Source organism: Drosophila arizonae, chromosome 5 (genome assembly GCF_054131065.1).
Source record: "Drosophila arizonae isolate 15081-1271.41 chromosome 5, UAZ_ARI_1.0, whole genome shotgun sequence".
In the NCBI taxonomy this organism is placed as follows: domain Eukaryota; kingdom Metazoa; phylum Arthropoda; class Insecta; order Diptera; family Drosophilidae; genus Drosophila; species Drosophila arizonae.
The window spans coordinates 23,274,576-23,302,077 of NC_142925.1; the positions used below are offsets into that span (position 1 = coordinate 23,274,576).

Genomic DNA, 27,502 nt, shown 5'->3' on the forward strand with positions numbered 1-27,502 from the left:
TAAGAAGAAGAAAATCAACTAGACATGCCGCGAAATTCGCATAACTTCAAATCAAGCTAAAATACGTCTTATATAAATAACAATAATGGAGTCCAAGATCCACTTAGATCCACTTAGAAGTCAACTCTCTAAGCCAGGGATCAAACGGGGCGGCGCTTGAACCAATTGCAGCCATGCTATGCGCACCCATTGGTTCTCTTTGCCGCAGCTGCTCAAACGAACGCACACAGACGCACACATGCATGCGTTGAGAGCGAGAGCAGAGAGCAACTGGTAGAGTGAGTTGCCCTGCTCGCACACACGGCGGCTAGCGATCACTGCACAGTGAGAGCGCTTCATAACTGTGTCTGTCTCGCTCTCTCGCCAGCCACCCTCGATGCGTGGGTTATGCTGTTTGTTGTTTTTGTTCTTGGTGGCAAACAAAAAAACTTGTTTTTGTTTGTTGGTGTTCTGCATGCACGAGGCAGCGCTGCCGTTGCCGTCGCTGTCGCCGTCGCGTCGTCTGAGAATCTCACAAATTCGTTTTAGTCTCGGCTGCTGACCGTTTCAAAATCAGTTTCGAGCTGTCAAGCAAACGAGCAGCATCAACAAACAGCAACGTGCGCATGCGCCTTACCCAAACAAACTGAAAAGAAAACTCACAATTGAAAAGAAAACAGAAAACAGAAAATAGTAGAAGAAGTAACTGAACTAGAAAAATAAGATTCTTGTGCTGTTAATAGTGTTGGTGAACGTGCACACATATCAATTAATCAAAGTATTAAAACGGATTATAATAACACAGACATGGCTGTATCGGCACTTAACATGACACCCTACTATGCTGGATATCCCTTTCAAGGTAAGCATGCGACAACGATCATCATCATCATCAACAACAACAGCAATAGAAACAGCAATAGCAATAGAAACAGCTTCAGCATCTAAGCATCAACGCTCTATTACCAATTACCACAATTACGACTACAAAACGTCGTAGAAAATAGTGCCCGATCACCGTGATCATCATCATGATCAAATGGGGCAGCGCTTTCGCCGGCTACAAACGAGAGATCATTACCCGCTCGTCCCCTTGTCCGTTTGTCCGCTCCTCTGCTGGTCCGCTCGTACAACAATCATGATCAGCTTTTTGACTTATTGATTGTGATCACAACTTGCAGCCAGCCCCAACCTTTTTCCAGCCAGCCAGTCAGCCAGGCGACGACGACTCACTGTCCAGACTTTGCAGACTTTTTGGCGCGCTCTTCTCGCCTTTTCAACGGTCTGGAGTCGGCTCCGCTGCTTTGATCTTGGCTCAGCGTCTGATGTTTGGGCCTCTCGTGTAGCACGTAGCAGCAACGTCAGCGCCCCAAAACAACAACAACAGCAACAACAACTGAGCTGGAATCTTTGAGCTTTTTGGGGCTGGCCTTTTATACTCTGATATTACCTGGCACAGCTGGACGCTTGTCCGTCTCTGCATCTCTCCGTCTGTCCGTCCGTCTGGCTTATGGATTATTAGTTTGATTTGATTGCATGGGCTGCACAGCTGCACAGTGATCAGCATTTTCCATGCCTACTGCTCAGTTCAGTTCTTTCTTTTTCTTTTTTTTTTTTTTTTGCTTTTTTCTTGTGGCCCACGCAAATTGGCAATTTGCGCTTTGTTATGTTTACATGCGAATTGGCAAACGAAAAGACAAATGGCCAACGAATAGCCTCAGCCTTAGACAATAGATCGTGCGAACTGATCCTTCTGGCCAACAATGCTAACTGCATAATTGGATTACTTATTGCCGCTCAATCGAGTAGCGAAGAAAAGTTAATTGAAGATCACTTGAGGATCACCCGAAGATCGCTTGAGAGCAACTTCGAAAGGCCACACGCAGCAAAGAATTTTCAAAACAAAAACATGTACATCTTATTTTGAGGATAATTTTAAGTCTTTTTGTACTCGAAGATCAGCTAACCTAATCTCGTCATTTCCATTTCTGTTGCTCTTCTTCAGGACAGGGACGCGTCAACCAGCTTGGCGGCGTCTTCATCAACGGTCGTCCCTTGCCCAATCACATTCGCCGCCAAATCGTGGAAATGGCCGCCGCTGGGGTTCGTCCTTGCGTCATCTCCAGGCAGCTGCGCGTCTCCCATGGCTGCGTGTCGAAGATCCTCAACCGCTTCCAGGAGACGGGCTCCATTCGGCCGGGCGTCATTGGCGGAAGCAAGCCCCGCGTTGCCACGCCCGACATCGAGGCAAGGATTGAGGAGCTCAAGCAGTCGCAGCCAGGCATCTTTAGCTGGGAAATCCGTGCCAAGCTCATCGAGGCTGGCGTCTGCGACAAGCAGAACGCGCCCTCAGTCAGCTCGATCTCGCGCCTGCTTCGCACCACCTCGGGCTCCGGCTCTGGCAACGGCACTGGCTCCCACAGCATCGATGGAATCCTGGGCGGTGGCGGTGGCTGCTCCGCTGGCAGCGAAGATGAGAGCGAGGACGACACCGAGCCCAGCGTGCAGCTGAAGCGCAAACAGCGCCGCTCCCGCACCACCTTCTCCAATGACCAAATCGATGCTCTGGAACGCATCTTTGCGCGCACCCAGTACCCCGACGTGTACACCCGCGAGGAGCTGGCCCAGAGCACTGGCCTCACCGAGGCCCGTGTCCAGGTGTGGTTCTCCAACCGTCGTGCGCGCCTGCGCAAGCAGCTCAACACTCAGCAAGTGCCCAGCTTCGGCGGCAACTCCACAGCCCCGTCGTATGGCTCCAGTGCTGCTGCTGCCACCAACATGGGCATGGGCCTGTACAGCACACAGTCGTGGCCCGCCAGTGGAGTTGGCTATGAGGCGAATGCCGGCTACAGCGGCTCGGTGGCTTCCATGTCGCCCGCCAGCAGCAGCAGCAGCTCCGCTGCCCACAGCCCGGTCCAGACTCAGTCCCTGCCCCAAGCACAGGTCAGCAGTAGCAACAGCTTCATGAACTCCGCCTACAGCATGAGCACAGCCACCGCTGGCTACTCAGCCACTGCTGGCACCTCCACTTATTCCATGCCCACAACAGCCGCCAGCTCGGCAGAGCAGCTGCGCTCCCAGTTCGCCTCCGCCGCTGCGTCTGGCTCTCATCATCCTTCGTCGTGGGACAGCTACAACTTTGCCGGCTCCTTCTTCCCCAGCGCGAATGCGAATCCCATGGGCGGCTACCACCAGACGGTCGCCCCCGAGCCCAAGAGCTCCATGATGGCAGCTGGAGCAGCCTATCCCTATTTCGGATTTTAATGGAGTCTCCCTCATCTCCAGCACTTGCTCCAGTTCCCCAGCTAGAGGCTTCGCTGCTCTCCTAGCTGGCTCTATTCTCTAATCAGTGCCTGTTTTTTATGCAGATCTTTGACTATTTAAAGAGTTTTAGTTAAGAGCTTAAGACTGTTTATACTAAGTTTAAGCGTAATTTTAAGATTTTTAACAATTACTTAGGAAACTATTAAAATAAGTTCGAAATCAAAATAAATATAAATATACGAATAAGAATTATAAAAAGGTTTTTCTTTATGGTTTGAGCTATCGGTATGAATGTATTTATAAAAGCGAATGCTCTAGCTGGCGATGTTCGACTAGTACATACCCTGAGTCCTCTGAAGAAATGATTTTTCAGACATTCTCATTCTGCTAAATAACATTTCTTATGGATGGAAGAAATTAAGAAAATTAATGACAGTAATTTATTTTTATTCACTAAAGGATAAGTCTATGGTATTTCAGAATGTGTGTTGTTCTATATTGAGGCAAATATGGAGAGGTATACACAATTTTAAATAAACAAGAAACCTGCTCCTATTGCATTCAATATACACTTAATAAACGAAGTCAAATTATCGATATTTATCGATGATGAGAACATAAAGTATCGAAGCAATTTATAAACTCATACTAGTGTAATCTTTCAGCATACAACATTCTTGGTGCGCTGCGTTTCTACAGACTGTCAGGCATGGCTAGATCGATTTAGATCGTTATCCGAGTCCAGAATTTATATACTCTTTGATGTTACACACATCATACTTCCACATACTTCCATTTGATGTTACACACATTTTTATATACCCTACATTTACATTTTTAAAGGTGTAATATAAATATGCAAAGATATCATACCCTTTGTTGACATGAGATAAACATTCAGTAACTAGCCCATACTTGATAATCTCAACTGATTTATAGGAAAAGTATTCTAAATCATTAAAGCTCTAAATCATTATAATAGTTTTAATCATTGATTGCATTAATTTCAAATTCACTTTGTATTGCTTAGATAGACTTTGAATAATAATCTTACGTAAATGTGTAATATAGTTATACAATTATATAAAGTTTCTTAAACAAGGAGATACAGGTAAGGATTTGCTCTTGGTTTGAGGAGCAAATATTACTGCAAAATAATTATCAAATTGTATTCTACATCACATATGAATAAACCTCCTAGCACATATTATAAAAGAGTCGTCGTACAAACTCCTATTATGTCCTATATCTGTAACTAGTTTAAATACTATCTTAAGCTACTTTATGTTGCATCCATGGGTGATCTTGGTGATCTCATTTGGGAGACTATAGAGCTCTAAGCGCCAGTTCAGTTGCAAGGAAAACTACAAAAGATTCATACTCCATTAAACTAAGGACATCGCAAATGTCACACAGGAAAAATACTGAAAGAGAAACGTGGACCACACAGAAATGTGGACATGTCCAAGCAGCCACAACAGGTTCAAGCCCAGCCCAGCTAATCCCTCAAAATCGTACAGAAATTGTCCCTTAAATTGACAGGATAACAATAGTTCAGCTAGCGTCGATTCAGGCCTGAACTAGAGCTCTTTCTGTGGGTTCCCAGTGCTCGGCTGTGAACAAGGGGACGACAGGGCGAGGACTGTATGAGTTGACAATTAAACAATTAGAGACAACACATTTTGCGACTCGATAATACGAAAATAATTTACAAAATTCCTTCGATTGTCCAAAGAGAGCCGACGTCTAGCGACAAAATAGAGCAATTGACAATGGGAGATGAGCAAAATATGAGAGACCACCAACGTCAGTGCGGGCTCCTTTCAAGATGCCGCCTTGTGGGCTAGTCAAAGATGAGAGGCCCAGGCCGAAGAGCTGGCGAAACGGGAGTGGACAAAGCCATTGACAAAATGCTGGGATGGAGGAATCGAGGGATGGAGAGAGGGGGTGTAGACCGGCTCAAATGTTGTAACTAGTTGTAGTAGGTCCTGATTGTCCTAGTTACGACTTGCTTGGGTGGCTTAGGTAGCTCTACCGCTGCAAGGGTCCTCAATTATGTGTGCACAGCAGGCGTCGCACTTACCACCTAGAATGAATACATATACATATCTCCAAGGGAAGATGCCTGCCGGGCAGTCAGCCTGCCGGCCTGCCAGCGTGCCTGCCTGAGCATCAGCGAGCGTCTAAATGAAAACATCAATTAGCTCATATCGCTCGGGTCTAACTGCCCGGCTAGTGGTGTGGCAGGTCCTGCGCATACCAAGACGACGACAGGTTAGCTCCGTCTCCCTCGCTTTACAAGGGTGATAATGTGTGTCAACTGTGACAATCATAATGGATCGCTTCCTAGGGTTCTCCTATGCTGCTCTCTGCTCTCTGCGAGCGTCACTTTGTCGTACAGTAGCCGAGCGGCTTCTTCTTTGGCTTCTCTCTTCTGGCAGGGCCACCAACTTGGATATTTTTATACAAATTTAATTTGTGTGGCAAGTCGAGTGCAGGAGCTGACAATAACTCCGAGCCTCTTCCTTTCTGTGGCTCTTTGAACAGAACTGTTGAAAGCCACTCCCGGCCTTTGAGTGCGTCTGATTTATGCGTTTTTGATAGCTGAGCGCAAGATCGAATGCCAGCTCAGACGACCCGGTAGCATGCGAAATTTATCTTTTTCTTTCCTTTCTTTTCTTTTTTATCTGAGCCCACTTCCTGTGTGGCCCAAACGGTATGCTGAATAGCAAGCACTCGGCGTGTCCGGTAGCTGGCGGCAAAATGTAGACGCTCTGTCTCCCATTGCCGCACTTTGATTGATGATCGGCATCAAAGGCGTCCATAATGCGAATTGTGATCGGATTGAAATGGTAGCGACTGGCGAGAACCGCAATGTGGGAACTTTTTGTGCAGTTGAACTTTGGCAGAAAGATTGTCAAGCCATTTAGTTGGTTACAGGAGAATTACTCTAAAGTGGAATAGCTGCATGCATATATACATTATGTTTATTTTGATTGGCAACAGATGGAAATGTAAACATCGTTTCTGGTTAATTGGGCCTTTTTTAATGGGGAATAAAACATGTCAATGATTCTGAAATCTATGTACTCATGTAATCATTCGGAATCTATATATACTAGCTAAAACTCAATATTTCCAATATTTATTGTATAATCCTCGTTCTTCGATTCGCTAAAATGTAAGCTAAAATAATATTATTATATATATTGTATTATTGACTTAGTACAATACATAAGCTCTTTGTCATACATTAGCTTTTCAATATTTTTGTAACGAAACACAAACTTTTTAAAAATGTGCATTAACTTTTTATTTATTCTACAAAATATATGGCTACAAGGTAATGAGTCTTACTACGATTGAATTCTCTGATTACCCAGTGATTGTGCTTCTACTATTAAGTACATATGTAGCCTAGAGTCTTTAATAAGAAATAGAACAGTAGAATTGGAAATCTGGTTATATTCAGGTCATGTCAGCCAATCTAGTCGTCTACTAAAACTCATATCGAACATGTTGCTGTGTGTGTTGATATTTATTTAATAGAGATTATAATTAATATGGGGTTGAAAGTAACTCAGAAATTAAGCACTGGAAACTGCAGTATAATTAATCAAATTCAAATATAATGTAATCAAATTCTATATGGCTAAATTTTAGCTAAATGTAAAGAGCTGAAATACGTCAGCTATCAAATAATTAGTTTCGAACATCTCTCTCCACGTATTATATATATTATATACACTTACACATATATAGTTATAGTCCCACAAGTCACAATCCGAATCCTTTACACTCTCCAGTTATTTGGCGCCTGTGCCGCAACTTCGCGCCCAAATCGCATGTGTCCAATGCGAACTGCAACCGTTAATTGCCAAAGTGGAAGCCGAGCGCCACTTAATAAACATGTATGGGCAATATGACAGGCACAGACAATTTACAAGTGCTCATGATGAACTGATGAAATTTTCCGCTAATTTTTCACGTACTCAGCCGCTCGAATCAACCACACGCCAAAAACAAAAACATATACATATATAAATTTATCATATATTCATTATAAATTATTTACGTTTATTAACCAAAGAGAAAACAACAACAACAACAGCAATTCAGGTGCTATACACGATAAAAGATATTAGTTCATGGGTTTTTTTTTTGTATTTTTGGGAGCGTTGATAAAGCATCAAAACCAATCTGATAAGGAACGCTTTAAATTCCGTTACGTAACGCAAATTTAGAGCGTTACAATTTGCGTGACAGAGATGGCAACAGAAACCTGGTTCACACCACGCTCGCATGAGTGACTGTTCTCATTTTCGGTCTTGGGTTTTCGGTTTTCGGGGCTGTCTCTGTTTGCTGCTCTTCCTCTTTCTCTTTGCCAAAGGCAATTTGTGCATGAATTTTGATCGATTCGCGTTGAAAATTTGATAAAGTCAATGTTTGAGTTTGCCATGTGAGTGTTTATATGCGTGTATATACGTATGTATATATTTTGGGAAGTGCCGAGAAGAATCTGCACCTCCAAAAGAAATATTCTGTTGAACCTTTTGCAACAGGTGGCTTAAGCTTAAAGAATTGTTGTTATAACGGAGATAAACTTTGTTACAGTTTTAGTTAAGGTCTTACATAATTTCATATGGATATAGCATGATAAATAATTTAATTTATACACAACTGAATATATGAAATTAATATTCATATATAATGACAGATAGGATGGAGGGATGGTTAGACAGGGTTAGCACATCAGCCAATTTAAGATTATTTAAATTCTCTGGGCTCTTTTTCGTCTTCCTATTACATATCCTTTACTCTTAACATGATTAAATTAAATTTACAATTCTAACTTTCTGGTATTATATAATATTATTATTATTTTATTTTATTTTATATTATTTTAATTTAATTAATTTACATTATTTTAAAAAATAATTTCATATCTTAACATTTTAAATCACAATTTCTGTGTAATTAAGTCAGCTTCTAGCTGTAAGAAGTTTTACCGTCCCAATATAGATATCATCATTTTGAGGACTCTGTCTGCAATGTCTTCATAACTGCATCGCAGGACGGAATTGGGCTTAACGAGTGGTTGAGTGGTGCGTCGCCCGCGGCAATCGGTGCAACGGTGCCACAACTAATCGACGCTGTGGCAGGCGATGACGTAGCTGCAACTTGCAGCCGAGTACTTGCAACATTACAATTCAATAAGCGAACCCTAAGCCAAGAGTCGACTCCACAAAGTTGCAGCTGGCTCGACTAGAAAGCGGCAGCCAGCATGTCTGCCGCAGCTACAGTAGATTGCCGTTGTTGTTGTTGTTGTTGCTGTCGACATTGTTGCTGTTGCTGTTGTTGTTGTGGCCAATTGCAGAAATCATCAAAGTGGCAACATGTAATTTGCTCACCGATGGTGGCACAGCCGTCGGCGAATGGCTTTGAGCTGATATCGAGGATCGTTGATCAATGATCAGAGTGATCAGGGTGATCGAAGTGATCAGTGATCGGTGCTCGGCTGTTTAAGCGAGCGTAAAATCTGCTTGAGTGGAAGGGCTTCGAGAGGAATGCGATTGCCTTATTCTTTTACTGCAACAATGATCGTACTTTGATTATTTATCAAAGCCCGCTTTTTTGGGTAGATCATTGGACGCGATCGGTTGATGCAATTGCTTGATCAGGTTGCACAAATTGAATGTTATTTTGCAAAATGCGCACACGTACCTAGCCGTGCAATATGCGATCATTCAGCAGCGACATAGATAGCGAGACAGAGAGGGAGAGAGCAGCGACTGGACCCCGAGGATCCGCCAGTGGGACACACCGTAGACTGGATGGCTGGGCGAGTAGACGAGTGGATGAGTGGACGAGTGGTAACTGCTCTGCGGATTGGCATAGCGCGCGAAGATTCTTTGATCATTTTACGCTCATTTGCTGGCACACAGACAAGCGCACAGCGCAGTCGCCGTGGCACTGACACTCGCTGATCTTTAGCATATTTTACGCTCAACTTGTGATCAAACCGTAACTTTGGTGTCGTACCTGCTCCACGTTCATATTTTCTGTTGCAGCTCGACTCGCAGCTCGAACCTCGGCTCCGACTATGACTCATGGCCCATTCGGCTGTACCATCCATCAGGGTAACTAGCCGCTATGATATATTTGCATATGGCTTGGGAAAGTCTCCGTTGCTGTTGTTGTTGTTGTTGCTGTTGCTGTTGTTGGTCGAGCTGCTGCTCTCTGCTTTTGCCATTTTCTGTACATTATGATTTTTTCTTTGGCTTATATTTTATTATTTTTATTTTTATTGTTATTGTTGCCAGTTAAATTTGTGTGATTTTCTTTTCACTCGCTGCCCGGCGCAGCTTTTGTGGCAGCGCTTTGATCTTTTGCCGCCTCAGCCATCTGACATTGTAATTGTAAGCATTGTAGTACACCCAGCACCGGTCACCTAATGCCGAATACCGAACACCAGCTTGGAGTGGGCCTGGGGAGTACGCAGAGTGGAGCATCTCTGCTTAAAGTTTTCTTTTGCCTTTTGATTGGAGCAGACCGCGCAAATGCGCCTTTCTTATTATGTCAATTGTTTGTAATTTCTATCATTTGAAATAGAAGGCTTATAAGTCCGCATTGTTGTTGCTGGGCCATACAAAAGTTATTTTTAACAGCGCTTGCCAAAATATTATTTATTTGTCTCCAAGTCTGGCTAATATTCTGCAAATAACTTTTGAAGATATTATATTCAGCTTGAGCCAATATTTCCATAAAAACTTTGAGTGTATTTCTGTTTAACAGCAGCTTAATTTAGATCATATTTTAATGGGACACAATTTTTTGTATTTATTGGCATTGTAAATATTCTTGAAAAATTCTTAAAAATGTTAAATTGAAATTTTGTCATTTTAATCTAGCTAAATAATGCCCATGTGCAAAATGGCATTCATCATTTGCAATTTCTCATTGACTGCGCGCCGCTCCCTCGCCATTTACTCGGTTGACAGTGGGAAAAACGCTGTGAACATTGGGAGAAACGAGTTTCCACGCCGCTCGGCCCATTCACGCACAGCTCTAGTGCAAACAGGGCAATCATTTGAATGAATTATGCCGTGTTTCCCATAGGGAAGCGGAAGGATGCAGCGAGGGGCAACCAGCCAATTGCTGAAACTGAAATCTGGGCGAGCGTCTGGCCAGCATCAATTGCCCAGGCAGGAGCGAGCAGGACCACCACCACCACCACCAACAAGAACGGAACCATGAGGGCTGGGCTGAGCTGTGGATATAGTCAATGCCGATGTCGAAGTCGATGTCGACGTTGATAGGCGCGAAAATTAGCGTGAAGCGTGCAGAAATCGTGGCTGCAAAAAGGTCCACAGTGCGAGGACTGCTCAGAGACGGGGCTGCAATGCAGCTCCGTGTGCTCGACTCCGATGCTCTCTTCCATTATTTTTCAACATATCCAAAATGAAACATTTTTGACACTTTTTTTTTTTTTTTTTTTTGACTTGCTGCAGCTGCCGCTGACCCCAGTAGAGGCTGCCCTGGGTGGGTAGGGGGAGGGGTCTGAGGTAGCGTTTGCAGCTTGCTTAGCGCGAAGATGGATTATTTTTACGCTTATTTTGATCTGCTCGGTGGATGTTTGCTTTGGGCACTTATAAACGCTTGGTGTGACCGAGGCTGCAGAGGGTTGCAATTCCGGCAGCCATCATGAATTGCCAGACTTTCAAGCTAACCTACAATATACCCAATATATGTGTGTACATATGTCTATGTGTGGCAGCCATTGCGACGTTGATGAGACATATCTAATGAGATTTATTTAATGAAATTAAATGATATAATTGCAAAATTCAATTTTGACATTTCCGAATAGATTTGATGACTGTGGAACACAATGAATGAATGTAGACGCGACATATTAGCTTATTCCAATTAAAGATGCAGAGTTTTGATGCCTTAGCCAACAGAAAACCAGTTGACAATAGCTGGTCAGAAGCCGATTGCAAAGTTAATCCATAAATTGTCCGAAACTCAGAAGGCAACCAAAATATTATTTGCAGCCAACGACAACAGCTAGAAATTCGGCTGAAATCAATATCCGATTATATAGATCAACCAGATCAGAGACGGGCCAGCAAACGGCATGTTGTCAAACGTTGTCTTGGCTGAGTGAGCCGCAGGCGAAGCTTAGCTGTCGGTGGGCGTGGCTGCATTTTGATTCAAATCAAACAGCAAAGCAGATTACAATTTATTTATTTGCACTGGCAGAGAGGACGACGCGCTCGTGAGTTGCGCGTGCTGTGGATTATCCCTGCGTGCACTTGTTACCGTTACCGAGCAGGTACTCAAAGGTGCGACAGGAGCTGGACGGGCCTTTGTGGCAAGTATGTATTTAAAAACGCTCAAGTTCAAGAGCAGCAGCAGCAGCAGCAGCAGGAAGAGTGCAAGATGAACTCATCAGGAGCTGCAGAGCGGGAGAGAGTGCAGAGCAGACGTTGATCCGATTGCGAGCTCGTCTTTGTGTTATAAACCGATTCAATTTGGCTTACAGAGTGAAGCCGCTGCTAAGTCGAGTAAACGCCTACGTGGCCCAAAAGTCATGTCATGTTGTGCCAGATCCAGAAAGGGACACTGACACAATTTCTGCCACCTTTTTGTGCCCGGCAACAACCTGCTCGCCTCAGCTCTTTCGGCTCGTCAGCTCGTCAGTTCGACTCTGATCCTGCGATCCTTGCACGCACAAAGCGCTGAGCACGCTACAGTTTTGGCAATATTTATTGGATTTACAGCTTACCCGAACCCAAAATCCAACTCGACTCCCAATGGCCGGCCAGCCGGGTACGCAATCTTAGATATGTATCTCAGCAGACAGCCAGCGTGTCCTGCCAACCGGGCATCCTGTCGCCTTCGCAGGCGCAGCGAATCTCTGCTTGGTCATGGTGCATTGGATTTAGTCTCGATCTCTTAACAACTGCGCACTAGTATTTGCCTCAATGTGATATTATCTATTATTATCAGCTTCATATTGCATTAGCCGGAAGAGCTGTGCGAAAATACTGTGGCGAATCGAAACGACTTGTTTCCTTGCTGAAGGATCAGCAATCCGATTAGAATGGATAGGTAAAGCAAGTTGCTAACTAACTAATTTATTACCATCTAGAAAGTATATAATATGGAGTACATGAAAATCTCTTCATCATGGCAAAGCTCCTACACTTTCCCATAGATCGTTGATCTGCACATGTAGAAAATAATCCTTTTGAAATGAATACAATTAACAGTAAGTTTAGTTGGCCTTTAACACAACTTAATGCAGTTAAAGTTGAATAAAAATATAAAAGAACAGAGAGAGAGGGAGAGAGAGATAGAGCGAAGGAGAGGAGAGAGCAAGTCATTTGCAAGATCAAGATCGCACTCGCACTCGATCGTGGATCAGTGATCTGCAATGCAAGCAGCTGAAAGATGTAGTATATTGCCGTTAGACTTTGCTTTGTTGTGGAGCCGACAAATGAGTCCGATACTCGCCCATTTTATTCATATCAGCGGGCAATCGACATGATCAGCATCGACAGACAGCAAAGCTCAGAAAACGAGCCACAGCGGAAAATGGCCCTAGGAGATCATCGGCGACCAACTATGGCCTATGAATCACTTACATCAACGAGCCAGCCAAGGCGATCAAAAGCTAGCCATATCCGCCAACCTACTTGTACACTTGAAGAAAAAATAGACTAGGAAATGCAAAAGGAAGTATGCTGCAGTTAAGGATATATTCATATGCCTAAGATAATTCGTATTCGACTTCTAGTATGAGACTTTTAGCTTAAGCTTCTTCAATGCTTAATTGCAGCTCAATAGGCTTTTCTCTGAGTGTACTTTGGCACAGGCGAACTCTTTCGGCTTTTGCGTCTGATGCAGTTTTGCCACCTCGGGCTGCATCAGGCTACCAGAGCTACCCATGCACAAATTGGGGCGTTGAGCTGTCTGTCCGCAGCTCGTGCGACTGTGAGCTATGCAGATGCCGGATTAGCGGCGTTGATACCCACTCCAAATAGAAGCTAGCCAAGTCACTCGCATGCACTGGCCCCAACTGAATTTAAAGGGCTTAAAGCCGAAAGTTCCTATCGATTTTATGTCCTGCCCAAAAATAAACAGTGAATGTTCTGCTGCCATTTGCGAAGAGGAAAAGTGAAAAGTGAAAAGCGAAAAGCGAAAAAGCGAAAAAGTAACAAAATTGACTCGAAATGCCAATTGCATTTTCAACTTTGTCCTGCAAGAGTAAAACCCACACACATATCACACAAATACACAGACACACATAGACATCTACAGATACAATTTTTATTGTTGTGGGCGGCGTGCTGCGCGCATGGAACACGGACTCGGAAATGTAGACGTCAGAGCTCCTAATTGATGATATATGGCGCTTGCCTTTGCAGCTTTCCATTACCCGCTTAGTGAAAGCACGCTGTCCTGCACAAGGATATCAGTAGTATGTATGCCAGTGTTCAGGCAGCAAGTTTCCCATCTCAGAAGCTGAACCTGAACCTGAAGCTGTGGCTGTGGCTGGGGTTGGGGCTGGGGTGCCTCGATGTCAGCTTGTAATTTGTGACATGCACTTGCGCCGAGTATAGTTCACCAAAAGTTAATAAGTACAAATCAGATTGCTTTGCGATTCGCTACAGCATAAAATGTAAACTTGTGTGTATCGTTCGACATATTTCTAAAGCTTGACATTCAGCTAAACTACAAAATTTAAGTACAGCGACTATATATGTAGGGGGGAAAGCCATGTTCGTTGTTCTATTGTAGTAAAGCTTTGTGCTACTTAAATATTTATTCTGTGAGATGTACATACTTAGGGGTATATCTCAACTTATGAACTATACTGCTAAGTAAAATCTTGTTTCTATTCTCTCTTAAATGGTTTGTTCTTTAAACGCAAGAAATGAAAAGGTATTTCAAATATGATTCATAAATTTTACTTATGTGTACATTGCTTTTATCTTTTATCTCTACTTGACTCTTGAGTTTTTAATTTTAGCATTAAGATCAAAAGTATTCATAAATACACAATGCAGTGCTGCTTAATTATATTTTAAGTTTGAGCCTTTTAAGCTTCTGTAGACGGCTAGCTTTATTCACAATTTAATTTGGATGCGCAATCCTGATGATCAATTTTTAATTAACACTTTTTAATTTTATTTATTTATTTATTTATTTTTGTCATCTATTTTTAAATAAAGTATGTATATGCCCCTCTTACTAATGTTAATTAATTAATTATAAATTAATGTACTTCATAAATTAAAAATGTAATGTATACCGAAATTTAAAAAAAAATTTAAAATAAGGTGTCCCATATAAATTAAATACATATGTTATATATTTTTGTATTTTAAGAATAAATAATAAAACAGAATCTAATAGATCACGAATTCTGGGACTTTAACTTGAATAATATAGAAACTGAAGACTACACTATATTAATGACTAGCAGTGTATATACTACATATGTGTATATAATTTCCGACTGTAAGAATTCGGTTTTCAATTTCAAGATAGTACGCGCCAAGTCCACGTGTTCTGAGACAATATCGATTCGTGCAAGGGAGAGAGCATGAGCACATGACGGACTGGAGAGGGACAGCCAGTCGGCATTGGTCGACTCGTTGACAATGGTGACAGGAACACACCCAGACCGCAGTCAGAGCTCGGCAAACATGACAAGCCGGCGCAACGAATCGCCATTTTGCGCTGTCCTTTGGGTTTGGGTGCCTCGGCCGATCATCCTGTCACGCGTTCATCGGGGTTCCCATTTGTGTTTGTATTTGTGTTTGCTAAAACGTTAAAATAAATTAAATAAAATAAAATAAAAGGCGAAAATCTCTCGAAAATGACACTAAAATGTTCAGATCCCTCTCTCTTTCTCCCTCTCTCTCTCTCTCTTTTTTTGCTTTTATTTAACACCAAATGCCTCTCTCTCGTTTTTCTCTTTTCAGCTCATTGATTGGATTTAGCTTCACACATCGTGTGGATCGTCTGGCTGGCGAGCTGGCGAGCTGGCACTGAGCACAATTTTATTGTTGGCTGGCGATTAGTTCCGATTGGCACCGGCAGGATCGAAGATCCTGGCGATCCTCGCATATGCTCGCTCATCAATAGCTGCAATGATTCCTGCCTGCTGTCCATTTACGCCAGATTAGCGACGGCTTGCAGTTGCTATTACTGTTGGAGTCGCAGTCGCAGCTGCCGATCGTGCAATTTGTTGCGCCTCGCCATGAATGCCTCCTACTTGCCACATTGCCACATTGCCACATTGCCACATCGTCGCCGTGCATTGTTTTTGTCGTGCGACTCATTATTTATGGGCTTGTTTATGGTTTCCAGTGCTAACCAGGCACAATTTGGGGGTTACAAATCGATAAGGATCAGTGGGATCCTCTTGCCATGCACTTCAATTCAGCGACAGCTCAAAGGGCTGCACATACATTTAATTAGAATGAGCCCGAAAGGCAGTTAGGCTGGGCTAACAACTGTCTATATAAGTATATTTCTATACTCTTTCTGAACGAACTCATGAGAGAAGTCGATAGACTCCATAAACCACAAATGTAAAGTGGAATATGATTATAATAAAGTCATCATTGTTTCTGTAATCAACATGAATTAATGATCAATTGAGCAGGACATTCAATCATGGACGGATATTTAACAGGATTGAGCATTGCATTTAGTATCTGCAGCATCAATGGGTTGTCCTTTGGGGGCAGTTACGCTCCCCAGCTGGATAGCTGTCCAATTTGCGCAATGATATATTTATGCGCCTCAATAGACATCAACACGTCGCGTCTGAGTTATATGTTGATTTGTGTGATACTCCTTTGCTTCATTACCCACGAGGCACTCTACGACGACGACGGCGACGGCGACCTGCACTTCCTACAATATAATCATTTTATCTTGAATGTGCCCTGCAACGCCCACAGCGGACACGCCCATAGCTGAGCCGCAAAAGGCGAGCGACGGCACAGGGAGCGGGAGCGGGAGCGGGAGGGGAGCAAGAGGCAGCAGCTGAGGCAGCAATCGAAAAAAAATTGTACGTGCTGTCATCGATCGCGATCGTGGGATACGCGGACAGAGGAGACTCGAGCAACAGTCAGGTGATAAAGCTGCAACAGTTGGCCCCAATGTCCAGCCAGGCGGACTCTCCACTCGCTGGCTACATGGCTAATGTGATTACAGACTTTAAGTTTATAAACATGGGCCAGGCCGCTGCCTACCGAGAGTTGCTTCAGCAGCCGCCGGTCCAGAGACACACACACACACACACAAATACAGATACAGACACAAGCTCAGCCTCAGCTTCAGCTTCAGCTTCAGATCCGAACGGGCCGACCGGCCCTCCTGTTGCGTTGCAATTACGGCGCGTGCAGGCGACCCTCGATCCCAGTACCCCGATGCCTCGATCTGCCCCTGCCTCTGCCCCTGCCTCTGCCTCTGCCTCTGCCTGATGAATTCTTATTAGCTGCCTTTGGTGTCGGCTGCGCAGTTATGAGCGGCAAACTTCAACCGACGCGTCGGTCGCTTCCTCATAACTTTTGCTCTATTTTTCTCGCTGCTTCGTTTTGGCGGCCCGACTGGCGGGATCTCCCTGGAGCTGTCGATGTGTCTGGGGCCGCAGCAGTGCGGATTTGTCGGATAACGCTGCTGCCTCGCTGTCTGCCGCCACGGCAACCAGCAGTCGCCGCTGTCAGCGCGAGGCACGCGCAAATCCCTAATGGAATTCAGCTCCACGTCGAGGAGTGGGCCAGAGAGGAGAGCTAAGGGGCAATGCCCTCCACTTGGGCATAGCTCATATTGTGCGCTGAGTGAATCATAGGGATTAAAGACCAGAACCGAATGGGTTTAGGCTAAATTAATTAAATTATTATAAATAGCACTAATTTTCGATTGATTTTAGTTTAAAGGCTAAAAACTAATTATTTTCAAATTGTAATGAAAATGAGTAATTAATGTTTGATATACAGATAATAAATATATGATCAATTTATTATTGCTTAATCTTTTACTCGTCTATTTTATGCTGCCTCCCAAAAGTATGCTAGGATTTTTACGCACGAGCATCCTCTTATTTTGAATTCGCAGCCTGAAAGTATGCAATGGAATCATCCAAGTCATACGAGATACTCTAGTAACCCCTTTGTGCCTAGCTGGAATAAAACTTCAACAAGTTGCAGGTCCTTAGATAACCAAATCATTGCAAGTGGCCCTTAGTAACTCCCACTCAAAAATTCCACCCGTAATTAGGTTATTTGCAGTCGAAAGACTTGCAGATGAAACAGTAAGCCATTGTCCACTCTCCAGAAGCAATCTTCCATTTCATCTTTCTGTCTGATAATCCAGATGTACTTTAGAGTTATAGAAGCCAAATGTCGCCCAGTTTCCCAACTGATGTCCCAGCAATTGAGTCGTATTCAAGTGTTTGTGGAAAAGCGAAAGTATGCAGTATATTTAATTCTCGCAGGCGTGAATAATATTACAGGGTATTTAAGTCGATGTGGAGATAACAGCAGTACATTTTACACTCTAAGCGGAATACTTTTTACAAATCTACAGCGGCGCGTGCCTCCTGGCTTCGCGGCAGTCAGCTGGCCTACTCATTGAGATCGACGCCCTCTCCGTTGACCTGAATGGTAATGTGGTCGCTGGCCTCAGCCTCGCCCCGCTCGCGCTGCGGGTGGGCGGGCGGCAGGGGTGCGGCACGCCTGGGCAGGGATTGCAAGGAGATCTCATCGTCCTGCCGTCCCATGAAGCGGCGTCGAGTGCGCGCGAAGTCGAAGGTCTCGCGCTGCCTCTGGCGCGACTGGGCATACGAGGCGTCCGTCAGCTGCTGCAGCGCCTGAGTGGAGCTAGTGCGTCGCATTGGCCCCGCCTCAGGCTGGGGCAGCGTGCCGGCTGCCGACTGCCGCTGGCGACCAAAGCAGCCGGTGGCATAGCGTCCGTCGGCGGACCGCGAGCGACGCTGTCGAGCCGAGTCCCGGGCACTCAGCAGTTGCTGCAGGAGCCAATGGTTAGGTGGCATCTACATACATCTACATCGATTAGCTGGCATTTACCTGCTGCATTTCATCCTTGCGCAGACGTCGCAGTCCCTGCTGCTCCTCCAGTTTGTTGGTCATCTGAGCCATCCAGTCGCGCGCCTGTCGCAGCGACAGCGAGCTCTGCGAGCGCTCTGGCAGCCTGGTTGGGAAGAGCATATCCCGGGCGCCTACCACGCTGCCGCTGTTCAGGACGAAGACGCGCGGGAAATCTATCACAAAGTCGCGGCTGCGTATCAGATCGGCCAAGGCGCTCGTCTGGATCGGCGCCGATGACGGGACCACAGCCGTCGCCGTCTCCTGGGTGAGGCCGCTCGCAGGAATCGCAGGAATCGGCGGATTGGCGTTGCGGGCGTTCCTCTCCGGCTCGTACTCCAAGATGCTCTCCTCACTGCCCAGAAACTGAAACGAGAAGAGCTTGAATGGTAGCACCATATACCATCGCCGAGGGTATCGATCGGGCAGCTCCTCTGGAGTCGGTCCATGGCGTCTAGCTACGGGTGAGCGGGTGGACAAGCGTTGGGAGCAGAGCGCGCGCTCAGGCAACTACATTGCAAACAAGCGGAAGCGTTTTTCAAATTCAATCAATTTATTTGGTCTTGAATATGCTTGAGTCCACGTTTGGTCTAGGTTTAGGTTTTAGCAAAAACTATATATACGTTCTATATAGTATAATTCGTATCTGTGTATGTATTGTATATATGTGTATGTAGTACACATCTGTTAATTGTAATCGACAGCTAATGGAGGCCCTATGTCTTCCTAGTCGCTCTAACTTGCTCTAAGCTCAGCGGGCAGCTTGCGGGTTGTTAGTGTGGAGATGAAACTGAATGGAGATATCAAGATGAAATTGGATTGAGTGTTCCCTCTGTATCTTTTTTTTTTTTTTAATGGTTGGCAATGGATCGCAGATATGTTTTATCGTAAGTGTGCGAAACCCTGGAACTCATCTCTAAGTACATACATATTCACCTATATATTCGCACAGGTGTTCGCACAGTTATTTATGCTAAAGATCCTCATCGAAGGGGATCGATCAAGCAAGCGATAACGCAGCGATGCCTGATTCTGAATAGAATGGCCTGGTCCAATTATCGGTTATGAGTCCATTGAATGGACTTGCGAAATCAAAGAGAGAAAATTAAAATAAATAATATAACTAGCGGTACATTTATTCAATTTGAACAACTAAAGCTAAAAGCAAATACTTTGGCACCTTCGACATTATCTTAAAGTGTGTGTGTGTTTATGAGTCTTGTATGTATGTATGTGTGTATGTGTCTGTGTGTGTGTGTGCGTAGTATTATTGACTAGCAAAACAGGCGCTGATTTTGCTACAAATGATGTTGCATTGAATATTACAGCTACTACGGCTACACGTTTTATGATTCATAATAATACATATACATAGTTAGAAATAGTTATTAGTTATAGTAGTTATTGTAGTACTCGTAAATATTTCTGTTTGCTTTTCTCTCGCGTAATTTGTTTTTCGGTTTTCGGCTTTCGGTTTTCCGGTTTGTTTTTATATCGACAATTGGTACGCTTAAATTTAGAACTTAAATATAGAACTTATAGAACTTTGCATAGTTTCGTGTTTTCTTTTCGCATTTCTTTGTTTTTTTGTTTTGTTTTGTTTTCTGTATTTAATGTGCGTGGATCTTCAGTTCTGTGTCTACAGACTTCGCTGATTAGAGCAATTACATTATCTAATTAGGGCTGTTGCACTCTCCAGTTGGAGTGGTTAGCGTAGTTTATCCGCTCTGCTTTCTGTTCAGCGATTAAGTACACTGTGTGAACTGCTTCGCACTGCTTGCAACCGCTTGTTGGGCAAGCAGCCGAAGCACGCATATTTACATGGTAAGTACGCAGCACGTCGAATGTAGAATTTAAATATATGCAAGTATATGTAGGTTTATACGTAACTATATAGATACGAGGGTTACTTATAGATCAGTTGGGTCAGGCGACTTATACGTCGGTCACCTGGCGACTGGCAGTGCAAATCATTTGCGGCATTGTCGCCGGTGCCGAGTTCCGTCTGCCGCGCTCAACTGACCCGCCCAGTGGCTGTTGCTGTTGTTGTTGTTGCAACTGCTGATGTTGCAGTTGTGGTTGGTAACTACTACTAGGACTACGCTGGTGATAGCTGATAGCACTAGGATTAAAGCTACTTATGTTGTGCGGTGGCAGGGCCACCACAATGACGGGCAGCCCCTCCTCGCCGGCACCTGGGCCAGCGGCAGCAGCAACACCTGCTCCACCAGGTGCTGCTGCTGCTGCTGCGGCTGCTGTGGTTGCGGCTGCGGATGGCGCATTGTGCTGTGGACTGGGCGTTTGATAGATTTGGTCACCCACCACATAGCCGTAGAACTTGAGCACATCCAGCTTGCACATGGGGCAGGTGCGATGCTCAATCAGCCACGGATCGATGCAGTTCTTGTGGAACTCGTGTCTGACGAGAGAGAACGAAGGAAAGAGAAACAGACAGAGATACACAACTTAGTCAATTTGCTTTATCGGAGAGTGACTCATGTTCTACACTTACTTGCAGGGCAGTATGCGTATTATATCAGCGGGCTTGTAGGACTCAATGCATATGGCACAACAATCGCTGTCCATGTCCTTCTCATCGGTCATCTTGCCCGTCTTAGTTGGAATTTTCATAATGGCCTTCTTTGTCACTGAGCAAAGATTGCGCTGCAACATATATCATTGTAAGTAATCATATCGGTCACTTCAAAGTCAGGCATAGCTCACCGATTGCTGATCCTTTGCTTGCATGTAACGGAATCTCTGTATGTAGTAAAAGATAAGCCATACTAACGAAATAATCATCAGCACAATAAACGATATCGACACAAACAGAACCGAGGTGCTGAAAAGGATTAATTTTAATTAAATTCACTGTTATTATTATTATATATATATTAAAGCTAGGAGTAATTCGAGAACTCGGGCTGAACTGCAAAATTGGTCACGGCCGACTAATATGGGGACGTAGCTCAGTGGTAGAGCGCTCGCTTCGCATGTGAGAAGTCCCGGGTTCAAACCCCGGCGTCTCCATAGTAGTACTTGATGGCTTTATTTTAAAATACATTATTAAAGTTTCTAATTCAATCTCAACGATTGTCTTTTCCTTATTTTTTCATCATACACATGCTTTTAAAATTTAAATTTATAGATAGTAGGAGCGGTAAAAGGTCGTGTGAAAGCATTTTTATTGCTGTTAATAGAAAGTAAAGCAGTGCATCCTGCGTTCGATGATAAGTACATCAGTACATTGTGCAGTGCTATAGCATAATTGTTGTAAATAAGTCATTTTGCACAATTTAATGTATTGGGGACGTAGCTCAGTGGTAGAGCGCTCGCTTCGCATGTGAGAAGTCCCGGGTTCAAACCCCGGCGTCTCCATCGGATTTCAGAATAAATTTTTTATTTCACAATTTTAATTTTGCACTAATGAATCCTTCATATAAGTTCGCTGATATCAAACTAAGCTTTCCTTGACTTCGTCATTTCCAAAACTAGGTTGATCATTTGGCAGTCAACGTTAATAAAGCAGTGCATAATAATTATAAAGCAGTGCAAATAAATTATTTTTGTTCACTTGACATAACTAAGGCATTTTCCGCAACCCGTTCTCATGGGGACGTAGCTCAGTGGTAGAGCGCTCGCTTCGCATGTGAGAAGTCCCGGGTTCAAACCCCGGCGTCTCCACAGAACAACAGCTGGATTAACTTTTTTTTTTTTTTTAAATAATTATTTTGATTGTTTAGCTTACCGATTTAAGCTGCTGACAGATCGCACGCCCCGTCGTCCTTCAATTATGGAAATGGTTACATTTATTCCCTTATCAACAGTGCTCGCTAGTTCGAGTCCAATCGCTTGATACGTTATCACTGCGGCAATATTACCTAGAAAAGTAATGCGAATTTAGTTTGTTGACTCTTTGAAATGAAAATAAAGGAGCTCACGATTCTTGTTTTTGATCTGCATTTTCTCCAGCTGCATAACCTGCTTATCATTGTAGATTATTACCCCCGCGGCGTTGTATTGATGCACATGCTTCACCTTATCCTCGAAGGTGCAACGGCCACGTCGCACCAGCGCTATCCATGACACGCCCTTCTCGGGCAGGGGCATGCCCAGGGTGCCGCGTATATAGGGTGTGCACGCGAAATCGTCGCTAATGTCATCAGCAGTGCTAATGTGTATCAGACGACCCGTCACATTGAGCACTCGGCCCTCGCCGTAGCGCGCCTTCTCCTCGGAAAACTCTATTTCCCTGATTATATTCTGGCTGTCCACATAGGACCAATTGAGGAAGGCGAAGTTGTAGAAGTCCATGGTGAGGCGCTCCTCGCCTATGCTGGTGTACGAGTGCGTCGCATTCGCCGGTCGAAAATATCGCTCCAGATCCTGGTTGGCAATCGTCATGGCCGCCACCAAAGTGGTTGTCGTCGTGGTCGAGGTCAAGGGCGGCTGGCCCCCCAACAGCAGCAGTAGGCATGCCAACAGCAGCATTTCCTGGCAGTACATAGCCGGGAGATCTATTTATTCCTTGGTGTTCTTGATTTGTTTTCTTTTATTTTTCAGCTCACAGCTCAATCCAGTTCCGTATCTCTAAATTGTGTGCAACATTTGCTCCTGCAACTGCGATGCTAACCAAAGTCGTTTAACTACTGAAACGATTAAAAACAAACACAGTTAAGTTTCAAGCAATGTTAGGCATAGTGGAAGTCGCTGAAAACTGTGGGGCCGCTCGCTTAGCTAGCGATAAGCGGCCATATTTATAGAATCATATTTAGTGGCAGCTCTTGTTAAATACTAGCCAAATTGATAAGGCCCTTATCACTCGACAAGTGCCTATTAACCTAATGAAAAGACCGAATGATGGCAAGGGGTAAGCATTTCACTGCTGTGCCAATACATGAATAATATCTCAAGTGAATAGTGGAATAATGGGAAGCTTTAAGGTTCTATACATTTGAATGAACAAACGAAAGATATATCAATAGATTTGTTTCAGATGCCACCAAATAAATTGTTATATATTTACAAATTTGAAAATTTGTCATGGATTGTATATAGATTATAAACGGACAGGGAATAACTTAAGGAGCTGGTTAGTATGTTTTAAGTCTAGAATCGTTTTGCATACCCTAACTATTCTCATATTGCATTAATATATAATCTAATCTTTGCATTATATACTGATTTGCTGTGTTATATATATTTAATTTAGTTTTAAGCAAATCTTAAACTGACCAACATAATCATATATGTATGCATATTGTTTGTTTGTATAATAAAGCTAATAATTAATTTATAATTAATTAATTAGATAATAAGCCTATTTAAATGTTGGTGTACGTAGACATTGATGTTACAAACAATATTATTTGTTGCTAGGAAATAGTTGGGAAATGGTTAAGGACATTTTCAAATAGTTTCACAATAACTTCAGGTTAGTTCAGCACTTTATATATCTTACGGATTGTAGACATAAATCAATTAAAACTATATAGATAGCCTATAGATATTTATAGCCAGTAGATCAGCGGATAATATGCTATTTATTGTACACCCACTAGGTAGCCATTGAAATCATGGCTGCGATTTCGCTAAGCTGTTAACACTTTGTGAATTGATGAACAACAGTTACACACACATATTTATATAGCTCCTGGGTCATACACAAATCATATTTTGCGCCCTATGCAGCTATACAACGAATTGCTCTGCAGTTTGAAGCAAACGGCGAATTCCTTGGTTTCCTGCATTTTTGGCCATTTCGCTACGCTGAAGGCCAATGCCACTGGCAAAGGCGTTGCCATTAATAATTCGCCCGTTGCCCCACTTGCCTCGTCTGTCCCCTGGCCCCTCCTCTGCCCTCCTCTCCAGCTGCTGCCCGCTGTGTCAGGCAAATGCAATGCATTTAAATATTTTATTTCGTGTTGCCAGGGCTAGCGCCAAATGGCAAACGGGCGGCACGAACGAGTCGTGGGTGTGCGGCTGACACTGAAAAGTGGTTCGGCAAGCCACTAGCCAGCCACCAAGACCACATAAAGCGCCTGAGCTGCCTGCCAACCAGTTCCAGTTTTCCTTTCTTACATAAAGGAGACTCGCGGCATCTGCTTGGACACCTACTTGTTTTACATAAAAGTAGAGTTCCCCAACCCCCCAGCCCACACAGTCTTCCCTCTTCATCGCGACGTCTGGTTACAATAAATTTAATTTCTATATGCACTCAGTTTTCAGCAGTCAAAGTCGACTCGGCCAGCCGAACAGGAGAGCCAGCGATTCCGCCAATTGAATACAAAACTTTATTTTGACGCCTATTTATGCTCGCCTTGTGTGTAGTAAGTGTGTGTGTGTGTGTGTGAGTACACTTATTTAGCCGTCTATAGCCACTGGCTGAGTCTATGAACCAACTTGGGCTGCGCTGCCTGCTTGAATCACATTGGTAAAGCAATCTTTCCAGATTTCATAAATTTGTGTAAACAAAGTTCAAGTTGCACGCTCAAAGGGTCGCAGTGGAGCAACTTACTCAAGCGGCTGTAGTAAGCGTGCCCACAGATGGAATCACAGTGTTTATAAAGAACTTATGAGAGCGAATCAATTTCATGAAGAGGTTAAACATATCAACTGGTAGTGGAAGGAGAAATATATCTAAAAATTGCTGATATATCTGGTAAAAAGTAATAGTTATAAAACATTTTTGACTTCTTTGTGCATTCATATTATCAGCTGCAGTTTTAGCTGTCGCTGTAGCGCCCTTTTGCTTCGCTCAGATCTGGCCAAAATGTCTCGACGATTGCTTTTGCATGCATCGTTGCATTTTATTTTATTTGTTGCTGTTGTTGTTGTTGTTGTTGCAGTTGCTCTTGGCATGTGGGCAAGCGGCCAGGACAAGGGCAGCGATCGATGGAATGAGGGGTGAGTGGGAGAGTGGGAGGGGTACACAGCCTTAATGGGGACAGAGCCACCGACTTGGCCAACAGTTGCGGAACGAGCTGTGTGCCAAAAAAAAAGAGCATAAAAAAGCAAAAGATAACAACAACAAGAACAACAACACTGAGTGAGCACGCGGCCTGTTTAGGATAATGACCCTGAAAGCTGGTTGCTCTTGCTAGCAAATATGTGTGCAGTTGCATGTGTATTTGCCCCACTGTGCGCGCTGAAAATAAAAGTGAAAAATGGCAAAAATTGAATTTGGTATTCAATTTTTGTATCGTTTATTTATTGCTTTATTTGTTGTGCGTACGTTTGTGTGTGGGAGTTGTGCTTGTGTGTGTGTGTTTGTGTTTGTATTGCATCGTTAAAATATGCAGGGTGTGTCCATAAAGCGAACTGCTCTTCAAACGTATCGAAAGAGTTTGCTTAATGCGAGGTAGAAAAATGTGAATCGCAGCTCGAATTCCAAAATTAGGTTGGGAAATATTTGTTTGTCACAAGAGAAAATTAAATCATATTTTGGAAAATCAATTTTGGGAAATCTTTGTCACTTATCTAACAGCGAATGGGCGCTTCCTCATCCGATTTCCCGCGCTAATTTCTGATAGTCTTTAACACCATTCAAATGCGTTTCTTAACAACTTGCTGTTGTTGTTCTAGCAGTAGTTGATGTTGTTGTTGTTGTTGTTGCTGTTGCTATGATTGCACTTGTTGTTATTGTTTATTTATATAAAATAGTTTTCACTGTTACTAAATTACGTTTCGTGCATTATTTGGCCAACTGCCAGCCCAACGACGAGTTTTCCCCTCGCGCAAATAAATAAAGCTCTTTAATTGATTCATTTTCTCTCTCGCATTTCGTTCCTTTTATATAGAATGGTGCATTATTTTTAGTTTATTTATATTGCGTATTATGTATTTTGATAAGTGCCTTGTTTGTTGTCTTATTTTTAGGTAACAAAGATAAGCTTTTTATTCCACAGGTGTTGCTATTTCAGAAAATATCTCGGCTAGCTCCCCTCTTCATTGCTTTTAAGTAAATCAAATAATATTCACCTCTTTTCAATGAATACAATTTATAAAATTGCACATAAATCAACAAATGTCATAAAAACACAAAAATACAGAAATACGGATTTAAAATAATATAAAAACAGCTTTTCATAGTGTAGATTCCGTTAAATAAACAAAGAAATATTTTAAATTTGAGTGCAGACCCATACACTCATAAGTGCACTCACATAGACACTCGTCTGTGTTTGCGTATCGAAACGTGATTCGCAAAAAAGCAAAAAACAAAAAACGTGATACGCATGGATAATGGGTTTAGCGATACGAGTCTCTGATAGTTGTTTGCATTCGCTTTTATCTAGCGCTCACTGTTTGTCGCTTTACTCACTCGAAAATAAATGAAATAAATAAATATTTAATTTATGTGTTCCTCGTATGCCTAATGAGCAGACGCTTTATTAAATGAGAATATTCACGTGTTTATCACAGCCAAAGGATGCTCGACCCAAGAGCCCAGTCGAACTGAGCTCAGCTGAGGAGGAAGTCAAATAAAGTTGATGGCAATTAAAATGTGATTAGCAATAATTCGGCATTTAAATTCAAGACATGTGCTGCACACTTAACTCATGATGACATGAGCAGCACATTCTATAAGGAAGAAGCTACGTAGAGGAAGTCTTGAGCAGAACTTGCTGGCAGTCAATGAAGAAGAAAAAGCATATTGAAAATGATAGAAAATGACTAAGAGATACGTTTTCATTAATGAGAAACACTGAAGAGAGGCAACGAGAGATTAGTGAACTCTCCAATTTAATTTGCAATTTATTAAAATATTATTCAATATATTACTTTTATATTGATCATGAAAATTGTAAAGAACTGACTGAAAATAGCTTAATTAAAAAGACACAATAGATAAAGCTGAAGATAAGTTATACAATTTAATATTCTGTAGAAACAAAGACTGGTTATACAATGTAATATTCCTTCATAAATTTCATTCACATTGAAACTGCTCGAAACGGACTAGACAATAGCTTCATTAAGGAGATACACTAAAGACATATGTAGCCAATGAGAGATTAGTGAGCTTAAGAATTTAACTTGTTATTCTACATAATATTCTCTCATATTAAGATCAAACAATATTCAATTAATTTCCAGAGGGGAGAGCAAGAATTTAATCTTTA

General features: G+C 43.1%; 2 protein-coding genes and 3 non-coding genes across 9 annotated transcripts in view; 4 read left to right on the top strand and 1 right to left on the bottom strand.

The window, feature by feature from the left end:
* The first annotated feature begins 540 nt into the window (after nucleotides 1-540).
* Nucleotides 541-3,501, top strand: gsb (paired box protein gooseberry). Its single transcript, XM_018012766.2, has 2 exons — nucleotides 541-841; nucleotides 1,985-3,501. Exons 1-2 carry the CDS (start codon nucleotides 787-789, stop codon nucleotides 3,241-3,243), a joined length of 1,314 nt encoding a protein of 437 aa, XP_017868255.2. The 5' UTR covers nucleotides 541-786; the 3' UTR covers nucleotides 3,244-3,501.
* Nucleotides 3,502-17,722: 14,221 nt separating this feature from the next.
* Nucleotides 17,723-27,502, bottom strand: part of gol (ring finger protein goliath) — a 39,299-nt gene continuing 29,519 nt past the window's right edge. For 3 of the 5 annotated variants that reach the window (XM_089469374.1, XM_018012758.2, XM_018012760.2), the window contains 7 exons: nucleotides 22,319-23,026; nucleotides 22,126-22,258; nucleotides 21,102-21,219; nucleotides 20,890-21,041; nucleotides 20,700-20,796; nucleotides 18,360-18,743; nucleotides 17,723-18,298 (listed from right to left, as the gene is read on the bottom strand). In XM_089469374.1, coding sequence (XP_089325500.1) covers nucleotides 17,897-18,298; nucleotides 18,360-18,743; nucleotides 20,700-20,796; nucleotides 20,890-21,041; nucleotides 21,102-21,219; nucleotides 22,126-22,258; nucleotides 22,319-22,883 — 1,851 coding nt within the window. In that variant the 5' untranslated portion in view covers nucleotides 22,884-23,026 and the 3' untranslated portion in view covers nucleotides 17,723-17,896. The remainder of the gene's footprint in view (nucleotides 18,299-18,359; nucleotides 18,744-20,699; nucleotides 20,797-20,889; nucleotides 21,042-21,101; nucleotides 21,220-22,125; nucleotides 22,259-22,318; nucleotides 23,027-27,502) is intronic. The other 2 variants (XM_018012759.2, XM_018012761.2) reach the window with 1 other exon arrangement.
* TRNAA-CGC (transfer RNA alanine (anticodon CGC)) lies at nucleotides 21,336-21,407 on the top strand. The gene has a single exon. It is a non-coding gene; the product is annotated as a tRNA-Ala (tRNA).
* On the top strand, nucleotides 21,684-21,755 carry TRNAA-CGC (transfer RNA alanine (anticodon CGC)). The gene has a single exon. It is a non-coding gene; the product is annotated as a tRNA-Ala (tRNA).
* TRNAA-CGC (transfer RNA alanine (anticodon CGC)) lies at nucleotides 21,990-22,061 on the top strand. The gene has a single exon. It is a non-coding gene; the product is annotated as a tRNA-Ala (tRNA).